General features: G+C 44.7%; 1 protein-coding gene and 1 pseudogene across 4 annotated transcripts in view; one reads left to right on the top strand and one right to left on the bottom strand.

Annotated features, from left to right (window-relative positions):
• Dimt1 (DIMT1 rRNA methyltransferase and ribosome maturation factor) overlaps positions 1 to 7,503 on the bottom strand; it is a 19,115-nt gene extending 11,612 nt beyond the window's left edge. Inside the window, exons 1-7 of one of the 4 annotated variants that reach the window (XM_008856325.3) lie at positions 7,291 to 7,503; positions 6,906 to 6,979; positions 5,352 to 5,438; positions 3,315 to 3,376; positions 3,135 to 3,228; positions 3,011 to 3,060; positions 897 to 1,020 (exon numbers count right to left, since the gene is read on the bottom strand). In XM_008856325.3, the coding sequence (XP_008854547.1) occupies positions 897 to 1,020; positions 3,011 to 3,060; positions 3,135 to 3,228; positions 3,315 to 3,376; positions 5,352 to 5,438; positions 6,906 to 6,979; positions 7,291 to 7,369 (570 nt within the window). In that variant the 5' untranslated portion in view covers positions 7,370 to 7,503. The other 3 variants (XM_008856331.3, XM_029557894.1, XM_029557896.1) reach the window with 3 other exon arrangements.
• A 592-nt stretch (positions 7,504 to 8,095) lies between these two features.
• LOC103724599 lies at positions 8,096 to 9,863 on the top strand (annotated as a pseudogene).
• Positions 9,864 to 10,751: the final 888 nt, after the last annotated feature.

The raw sequence follows: 10,751 nt of genomic DNA, 5'->3' as shown, positions 1-10,751 counted from the left end.
CTCCCTCCCTCCCTTCCTCCCTCTCTCCTTCCCTCCTTCCCTCTCTCCTTCCCTCTGTCCTAGAAATGTTCTTTGTAGACCAGGCTGGCCTCAATCTCACAGAGATCCACTAACCTCTGCCTCCTGAGTGCTGGGATTAAAGGCGTGCACAGCCACGCCAGTGCATGTATATTCCTTGATATAGATGTATATAGAAGGTGTCCTAGGTACCTTTAATGGTTGATGTGACAGAGACTCCCCTTTCCAGCAGGGTGCCTCCTGCCTCTCTTCCTGGCTCACCTTAGAAGTGCCCGCCACAGATACATGACCTCTGGAATAGAAACTACCAGGTTTTAATCAGGCATTGTCTGATAGCCTGATAGAAGCCCACCGCCCTATGTAAAATAAGCATCCTAGGAGCACCTATCAGCTAAGGCTTTTGCTACTGCCTCCACACTATAAATTCTCTCGTTTCCCCCTAATAAATCGGAGCTGCATCACTGAACTTGTCTGAAGCTGTATCACTGAATCCTGTGTTCTACTGTGCCTGTGACCAGTCTGTGATTCAGTGTCCCCGGAGGGGGCTATCCTTCCATCAACAACCACTCGCGAAGGTCTTGCTTTCGCCGTTCCTGCACCTCCCCTCGTGATCCGGTGGCCAACGGATCGCGTGCACAGAAGGAGTGTCCCGCAGCTTGGCGCCAAACCCGCCGGGCAGCTTGCAGCCCCCCGAGGAGTCTGCACTCGCCAGTGCCCGGCATGGGCTTGCCGATCTGCTGAGCCCCGCCTGCACTTCCAGCCACGGAGAGTAGAGCCGGCGCCCAGCAGCGCGCGACCACGGACCCGCCACACACAACAACACAGTTGCTCAAGGACAAATTAAACTAGATTACTTCAATAATAAAAAAATCACTGACCTTCATTAGATGGTCCACACGTGCTAAAAGCTGTGTATTAATCGATAGCCTGCAGTATAGTTTATCTCCAGGTTTTGCAACTAAACGGAGAGCAAATTCTCTTTGAAACATAAGTATAGCACATCTGAAAAGCAGAAAGGGGAAAAAAAATGGTCATTCTCCACGACAGCTATATTTAACTGCAGTGAGTCATCCTGGGAGGCAAATAGCAAAACAGTATCTGATTAACAATGTGATAAGGAGGTAGAACACTTTGAGCCTTAGTGTTATTAACCACAGTAGCCTCATTTTATTTTCCAATAGCTGTACTGCTAACCCCAAGGAAGATGGCTTGCTTTCAGTGATCAGGTGAGCAACTATTTCAGACCTGTATTGTCTATGATTCCTTCTGAAAAACAAAGTTGATCTCATAACAAAACTGTATTTGTAGTGTAGCTGGAATTGCAATGTTGTGTCTTTTTCTTCTGCAAGCAATGGGGGCATTTTTAGAGGTTAGTGAATAGAAGAGCATCTGCAAAGCTGTATTTTGACAGAGAGAGAGACAGAGACAGAGACAGAGACAGAGACACTGGGGACTAAAGGCCTCATGCCTACCACGAAAATCTTACCACTGAGCTACATCTCCAGCCCTTTCTTCTGCTTTTGAGAGTCTCATAAAGTTGCCAAGGCAGGCCTTGAATTTGCAATCCTCTTACCTCAGTCTCCACAGTATACTACATGTTTAAAATCAAACAAAACTTTTGTGACACTCTAGGCACCCAGACCATATGCACCTGCCTTCTGATATCATCTATTCCATGTCATTTAAAAGGAGGGAAAGAGAGAGGGGCGGGATGACCCATAGGTAAAGGCACTTGGTGCCAAGCCTGATGATGTGAGTTGGATTCCCAGGACCCACTTGGTGGAAGAGAACCAACTGCCACAAGTTATCCTCTGACCTCCAAATGTGCACTATGACATGCAAACACACAAACATTAAATTGATTTGTTTCAATTGGCTAATGGTCATGAATCCACAATTTATATTTTATAAACACCAAGGGGCTATTTAACTTGAGTTTGAAAGCCACTGCTATAAAATATACTATTATAGGGGCTGGAGAGATGGCTCAGCAGTTAAGAGCACTGGCTGTTCTTGCAGAGGACCTGGGTTCAATTCCCAGCAAAGTTAGTCCCACATGGTGACTAACAACCTTCTGTAATTCCAGTTCCAAGGGACCTAATGACCTCTTCTAATCTCCATGGGCATTGCACATATGGGTGCACTTACACACATGCAGGCAATATACTCATACACATAAAGAAAAAAAAGAACTATTACAGTAACCAGTTAAGAAGCCACTGTAAGTAGCTGGGCATGGTGGCGCACACTTTAAATCCCCAAACGCCAGAGGCAGAGGTAGGCAATCTCTGTGAGATCAAGCCTGATCCCTAAGTAGTAAGTTCCAAGTCAGCTGGGGCTACATGAAAATGCACACATTTACTGCCTTAGATAACGTATCATCTCGGGGCTGGAGAAATGGCTCAATGGTTAAGAGCACTGACTGCTCTTGCAGAGGACCCAGGTTCGATTCCCAGCACCCACATGGCGGCAACGAACAGTCCTTAACTCCAGTTCCAGGGGAATCTGAAACTCTCTTCTGAACTCCATGGCATCGCACCACACATATGCACTCACATACATGCAACCAATATGCTCATACACATAAAATAAAAATAATAAATTAAAAAAAAAAAAAAACTTAGCATCTCAAAGACCTCCCAAGACATCAGTATTGTTTTTTTCCTTTTGTGTTTTGTTTCTCTGAAACGGTATCACATAGCCTAGGCTGGGCCTGAACCAGCTCTATAGCCAAAGATGAGCATGAACTACTAATGCTCCTGCCTCTGTCTCCCAGGTGCTAGGTTATAGGCACCCACCACCATGCTGAGTTTTATGTGATGCTGGGGTCAGAACACCCAGGGCTTCAAGCATTCTATCAACTGAGCTACATCCCTGGCCCAGAAATCAGCATTTCCTACAAAATTCTCTAGTAGTTTTTTTAATTGTGTTTGGTGTGTTCCTGGCTAAATTATCTTTTTAAAATTTAGCATTAACTGTTCTTTAGACAAACCTGAAAAAAGGCCGGTGCAGCAACAACTTGAAGACAAAAGGAGATGAGATCTGAAAGAGAATTACTAGTTAATTTTGAGGAAAAACAGCAGACATGCACTTGAATCTGATCATCCAAAGAGTACCTGATAAGGCAAGTTTGCCACGCAAGTATCAAAGAATGGCAAATCCGATTTCAACACGTCTCCCACCAATACCTGAAGTTTGCTGGCTAGAGGCCTGATGATAAAGAAAGTTTAAAAGAATGTTGTTTCATGACACTGAAATGTACTTTAGTGTACTTTAACTCCTTTAGATATACTCACGTGCCCTGAACTCTTTTGTGAAGTTCAGCTACAAGCCTTGGGTCAAGTTCGCAGGCAACTACCTAAATTCATAACAAAATAGCTTGATTATGAAATAATTCATCTTTTACCGTCCAAGCAGTAACTCTTACAATTTACATAATTTAAGCTTTTTCCAACCATTCCATCATCATCGCTTCAACTGTATTCTACCACTTTAAACAACACAGTAACACCCAGAAAAGCTACATGAGTTTTACCCAAATAAAAGAATTACCCATTTCATCTGTTCCCATGCTTTGTTAACAGAACAGATGATGAAAAGAATACACAGTATGTTTTTGCAGTCGGTGTTTTTAGGCAGGAGCACACAAGGACTTACTGCTCCGAGTTCTGGCATTAACTGAGATCGAGAACACATGGCACAACATCTCAAACAAAAATGGGTGAGGCTGAAATTAGGGTAATAAAATCAGCTCAAGTTTTGCTGACTTCCAAGACCATGTCTACAAGTAGACGCTTGTGCTGCTTGGCTCTAGACCCATTCTTTATCATTGCTGTACTCTATAGGGACTGTAATTCCACAAGCCTGAGCGCTGGCTCTACAGGTCTTCTGTTGAACTCAGCCCTAATTATTCTTTGCTTTGCTCCCCAATGCTTACGGGTAGCCAGTTGCTATTTAAAATTAGTTTGGGTTGGTAGCCAGGAGTGGTGGTATACACCTTTAATCCCAGTACTTGGGAGGCAGAGGCAGGCAGATCTCTGTGAGTTCAAAATCTACTAGCTAGTCTGGTCTACATAGCGAGTTCCAGGTCAGTGGGGGCTACAGGGAGACCCTGACTCAAAAAGCCAAAAAAAAAAAAAAAAATTAGTTTGGGTTGGGGCTAGAGAGATGGCTCATTAGTTAAAAGCACTGGCTGCTATTGCAGAGGACCTGGGTTCAATTCCTAGGACAGCTAACAACTAACTGTAACTCCAGTTCCAGGGGAATCCAACACCCTCTCTGACCTCCTCAGGCATTGCATGACACGGGTACACTTACATGCAATATACTTATACACATAAAATAAAAAAATATTTAAAAATAAAATTACTTTGGGTTATCTCAATGTTCCCGTTTTATTCTGCTAACCCCTCTAATAAATATATAACCCACTCCTATATTAAATTCCCTGTCAATATACCAAGTATAGTTTTTGTTTTTCTGACTAATCCATCTCATTTTCAGAGATAAAATGTCTAGTAAGGGGTCAAGAGTTGCTATTAAAATGATAGCAATTAGGGGATGGAGAGATGGCTCAGAGGTTAAGAACACTGGTTGTTCTTGCAGAAGACCCAGGTTCAAATCCCAGCACCCACACATAAAATAAAAATAATAAAGAAATTTTAAATAAATAAAATAATAGCAATTAATATTGTATAGCTGTATTAATTCAACTGTGAACCTAAAAATTTACAGCCAATTTTGGAGGTGATTCATCTTTGCTCTGGAAATTGTTATTGAATATGTCAGTGCTGTTCTAATGCTTCTTCTAATTATGTGATTATTAAATAAGTGGAAAAAAAAAAGAAAGAAAAAGCCTAATGCAATGCCCAGAGCCAGACATTTCTGAGTCTGAAGGGTATGAGTAACCCAAATTTTATCCAAAAAGAAACTCACGCCATCCAAATGCAAACTTGTAATGGATGAAGTAAGTCTCTCAATAGTGACTCTCGGCCTTTCATAATGAGAAAAGGATATTTTCTTGCCTTGGGAATATTCTAAAATTTACTCATAAGACAGACAAAATAAATAAATAAAATAAAATAATAGCAATTAAGGGGACTGGATGTGGTGGCCACACCTTTGATCCCAGCATTCCATAGGCAGAGGCAGGGAGATCTCTGTGAGTTCAGGTCCAGCCTGGTCTACAGAGCAAGTCCCAAGCCAGCCAGGGCTACACAGTGAGACCCTGTCTCAAAAGAAAAAAAGAAGAAAAAAAAACTATTCATCCAAACATTTATATTTGTAAACCAGCTCAGCTTGTCTGATACTAACACATGAAATTCCTTTTTTACCTTTTTTGCCTTTTCTAATAGCTTTACAGTCATGTTGCCAGTTCCAGGCCCAACTTCCAACACCACATCAGTTGGTCTGAGAGCAGCCTAAAAACAAGCAGAACCACTTCATCTCATCTGGCACATCTAAACACAGTTTATAAATGACCATCTTTGCTTATCATTGCTCAGTTATGAGATTTTACTGACTTCATCTTTAGATTTCTTCATGATACATGTAGTTAAAAAAAGTACTTCAGGTATAAATGAAAATCTACATTTCCTAACCTAAGGGACTACTACTCAGTTTCTGGAGTCAGGAAAAGAGGAATAGCAAGAAGACCCATTAATGGCTTCCGGCTTTCTCCCTTGGAAATGATTCCAGTGGCACACGCCTTTAATCCCAGCACCTGGGAGGCAGAGGCTGTTAGTTCATGGCCAGCCTCATTTACCTAGTGAGTTCCAGGACACCTGGAGCTACAGGGAGACCCTGTGTCAAAAAAAAAGGTAATTTTGTGCCATTTTCTAGTAATCATCCATAACAACAAAATAACCTATATAAGAGGAATATTCCAAATAATTTATAGCAGTACCATATTTTCTGGGGAACAGACTTACTGTGTGATTTAAACGTAAATTTAAGGCTGGCACGGTGCCTCACGCCTTTAATCCCAGCACTCGGGAGGCAGAGGCAGGCGGATCTCTGTGAGTTCAAGGCCAGCCTGGTCTCCATAGCAAATCCAGGCCAGCTAGGGCTACAGGGAGACCCTGTCTCAAAAAGACCAAAAAAAAAAAAAAACCCACATAAGTTTAAACTCTGGAATAAATAACAAGTGAAATGGTGCTTACAAAGTGATTAGAAGAATAAGTACTTGGAAAGTGGAGGTAAGAGAATCAGGAGTTCAAGGCCAGCTTTGTCTACAAACGGAGTTTGAGGACAGGCACATGAAACCGGGTCTCAAAACAAAACACATCGCCAAGAAAGTGTTTAAAGGATAACGTGGAATCGAAGTACAAATAAAGTCCACCTAGGAAGAGGAAAATCCACAGAAAGACTTGTGGGTCCGCGGAAACAGAATCAGAAGGAAGTATCAAAAGACAGCATGCGAATCCCAGACTATTCTTAACTCATTCAACAGATAATTACAGAGCTTCCTCTCCATGTTCAGTTTTTCTCAGGGTCTATGTAGCACAGGCTGGCTTTGAACACAAGATCATCTTGCCTGAGCTTCTCAAATGCTGGGATTAGGGGTATATAGCAATGTGCCAGGCTTAAGTAATCCTAAGAATAAGATTAATGGGGCTGGAGAGATGATTCAGCGGTTAACACTGGCTGTTCTTGCAGAAGACCCTGGTTCGAATCCCAGCACCCACACGGCAGCTAACAACTGTCCCTAACTCCATTTCCAGGGGATCGAACGGCCTTTTCTGTCCTCCGGGGGCACTGCACGACACGGGTGCACTTACTTACCTACATGCAGGCAATACACTCATACACATAAAATAAAAATAAAAATTTTTTTAAAAAAAGATTAATAACCTAACAACTCTCTGCCTTTCCTTTTCGACACCCACCTTTTCGATAATGCTGTTAACAATGAGAGGATTTTTCAAAATGTGCTGCCCGATCCCTGTGTTGAACATGAGTCCTGGAATAAAACACGAAGTAGACTTAATTTCCCAACTGAGAATCGAACCCAGCCAGTCCAGGAGAAGCGCAGATGATGGGAGGGGAGATATTTCTGCACCCACAAGGCCACCAGCGGTCCTGCTCGGGCCGGGCCGACTCGCAGCTTTAAGTCCATCCGCTGGCAGGTAAGCCCAGGTCGGGAAAAGGGCAGGGTCTGCGCTGGCGCACACCGGAGTCGGAGCCGCATGGAGCGCAGGCCACAGCGGGTCTCCGCTTCCGCACCTCAGTGGGCACCCAGATGCGGCCAGCCCGATTTCCTCCACCGCGCACCTCCAGCATGCTTCAGCTCCCGGCGCTGCTCCTGCCGCTTGCGCCGGCGGCCGCTCGCCACAGACTTGGCCTTCGGCATCTTGGCAGACAGGAGTCCCAGGTGGACGAAGGCAGCCTGTAGCCGCGTGAGCGTCGCGGCCCTCGCAGTCAAGGCAGGGCTGCGGGAGACCCGCCCAACTGACTCTTTCAGGAATCTTTCGGTCAGCGCTCCGCCCCAGCCCCGTGGCCGCTGGGAATTGTAGTCTCCGCTGCGCTCCTCCCCCGGACTCGAGTCCGGTGACTGCCGGGTCTCTTTGTCCCTAATCTCAATGGGGCCACACTAAATATCCCCCCCCCCCCCCCCCCCCCGGTTTACGGCCGGCTCGAGTCCGGTGGCCGCCGGGAATTGTAGTCTTCGCTGTGCTCCTTTCCCGTTTTGGACCGGAGTTGAGCCCCGTGGCTGCTGGGAATTGTAGTTTCCTCTGAGCTCCTACACCCACCCCCCGACCCCCGTTAGGACCGGGGTCGAGCCCCGTGCCCCTGGGAATTGTAGTCTCCAGGCGCGCCTTGCCGGTTATGGCCTGGCTCCAGCCAGGAGATCCTTCCGGGGTTACTGGGATCTCCCCTGGAACGGCACCTTTCTGGGAAGTCAGGGTTCCCAGTAGATACCCGGCTGGAGAGCTGGGCAGTTTGGGTTGACTGGGGTCACAGTTGAGAGGTTGTGTGGCTCCTCCACCGGCTGGACTGCTGACTTGCGTGGAACGGTCTCATATATGCCTCTTGTTTCCCCGCAGCTTGTGGGGTGGAAAGCCCAGGCCTCGGGGATATGGAGCTTGCTGATTTCCGGTAGTGCGTTGCTCTGCTGCTGGAAAGCAACTCTGAAGTTGGAATTAGCCGCTACCTCCCCTAGGCTACTTCACTTCTCTGTGCCTCATCATTTATTCTTTCGACATTTACAGAGTTTTAGCTCTGAAACTCACAGTTAAATAAGCTGCTCTTAATGCCTATTTATTGAAAGGAATGGGCAAGAACTAATTCAAAAACTCTGTAAATGTGATAATAGGATCATATTGTATATTGTGATAGGACAATATTATGGACTGTAAGTTCCATGACTAAAAGACTCCGACTGTTTTGCCTGCCAGTGTAATGTTTCTCCGTTTTAGTTTTCCTCTGTCACCTCCAAAGCTGACTCCTAAGAAACTGTGTCATCCCAAACCTTTTTAATCCTTCCTTCCTTCGCTGTAATTCGAACTCGGGAAAAAGTCCAAAATATCCTAGTAAAATCTTCAGAGTTCATGGGGTTAGGGATTTAGCTCCAGTGGGAGAGCGCTTACCTAGCAAGCCTCAAGGCCCTGGGTTCGGTCCTCAACTCCGGGGAAGAAAAAAAAAACTTCAAAAGTTCTACTTCATTACATTAATCAACTTATTCCAACAATTTTGGAGACTACAGTGTACAAGTCATTGTGTCATGTGTTAGGAGGGAAAGGATGAACATGACACCATCCCTGCTTTTTAAAAGAATTTGATTATTTAAAGATGGGGCGGAGCCTGTTGCCTGACTCAGCTGACAATCCCCTAGTCTTCCCTGGCCACCTCCCTCAGGCATGGCACAGGGTCCCGCCTAGACGTCCAGCCTCAAAGCCTTCAGTCCATTTTCCGACAGGGGACGCTGGAGTCCTGCACACCTGGGAGGACCACAGTTGTTTAACAACCTACACCAACAAAAATGTCAGCTTTGTCAATTTGAGAATTTACCCACATGGACTGGTGTTGCTGGACCTTCAGAGTTAAAGACAGTGACCTGCAGGGCAAACAAGAAACTGACAGCCTTAAAAGACGAAAGAACAGAGAGGACAGTAGTTGTCCAGTGAAGTTTACCACCATAGTTCTAGGAGTACTGGCCTACTGCTGTATGACACTAATAAGATGAAGATTCACCTGATCAGATCATTAAAATTCTACACACGAAGCTGTTTAGAAATATTCTCATCCTCAGTGGAGATGTTAATTTGGCCGAGAATGACTTGGCATATACCCTGGCCATTATGGGTAGTGGCAAAGAAGATTACACTGACAAAAACATACTGGTTTTGAGAGGTGGTGATGGGGATGTGTTATGTGAAATAGTCAAGATGAAACCAAAGATGGTCACTATGGTAGAGATTGATGCAATGGTGATTGATGGATGTAAGAAATATATTCGAAGAACATGCTGTGATGTCTTAGACAATCTTAAGGAGACTGCTATCAGGTTTTCCTAGACTGTATTCCAGTCCTGAAGAGGTAGAATAAAGGAAGGAGAGAACACGATTCTGTGATTAATGATTTGGCAGCTGTCCCAACCTCCACATCTCCAGAAGATTCCACATGGGAGTTTCTCAGACTGATTCTCGGCCTGTCAATGAGAATACTGAAACAAGGTGGGAAATATTTCACACAGGGGAACTGTGTCAATTTGATAGGAGCCCTGTCACTCTATGAAGAACAGCTGGGCTACTATATTGTCCAGTGGAATTCTCAAAGGGTGTCCTTCATACTTGGAACTGTGGGTATTTTACACTGTTTGGAAGAAGGCTAAGTCTTCAACATGAGCATCAGTAATGATGTGTGCTACAAGTCACCTCCCTATGTTGTATATGCCATCAGACAAGTCAGCCAATTGACTGAATTTCTTCAAGTTTTTTTTTCTTTTTTTAAAATTTTTAATTTTAAGGGGTTGGAGCGATTGCTCACTGCTGTTGCAGAGGACTCGGGTTCGATTCCCAGCACCCACATGGCAGCTAACAACTGTCTATAACTCCAGTTCCAAAGGGATCCAGCACCCTCTTCTGTCTTCCTCAGGCATTTCGAGACATGGGTGCACCTACCTACATGCAGACAATACACTCATACACATAAAATAAAAATAATACATGCTGGGCGTGGTGGCGCACCCTTCTGTGGTGGTGTTTCTGACACAGCAACAGAAAAGTAACTAAGATACCTCCAAAGAGTTCTTTAAGGGAGATATCATGTCCATTTTGATCTTACATCATTTTGTGAGAAAAGTGAAGGACAAAAATGTGTCATATGTATCATATGGTAAGTGACAGCTGCTTCTTGAAACTAGGCCTGTTTTTCAGAGGACTGGTGCTTTAAAAGCAGTACTATAGCTAGCTATGGCTGGGACTTGAGAAGTTTGGGGGCTATTCCCAAAGTACAATATTTGGAGCTGGACGTAGACATTTCCTGTAATCACAGCACTTGGGAGGCTGAGTTGGAGGATGACTGAGGATTCAAAGCCAGCCTGAATTACTTGAGTTCCAGGACACCGTGGGCTACAGAGTGAGAGCCTATCTCAAAAAGACAAAGGCCAGTCATGGTGGCACCCACCTTTGATCCCAGCAGAGGCAGGCAGCTCTCTGATTTTGAGGCCAGCCTGCTCTACATAGCAAGTTCCAAGGCCTACACAGTGGGATATATATATATATAATATTAAT

The sequence above is a fragment of the Nannospalax galili genome, unplaced genomic scaffold (genome assembly GCF_000622305.1).
Source record: "Nannospalax galili isolate Female #2095 unplaced genomic scaffold, S.galili_v1.0 scaffold751, whole genome shotgun sequence".
Taxonomy (NCBI): domain Eukaryota; kingdom Metazoa; phylum Chordata; class Mammalia; order Rodentia; family Spalacidae; genus Nannospalax; species Nannospalax galili.
The sequence above is the reverse complement of the archived record's forward strand: the minus strand, read 5'-3'. Positions and strand labels throughout refer to the sequence as shown.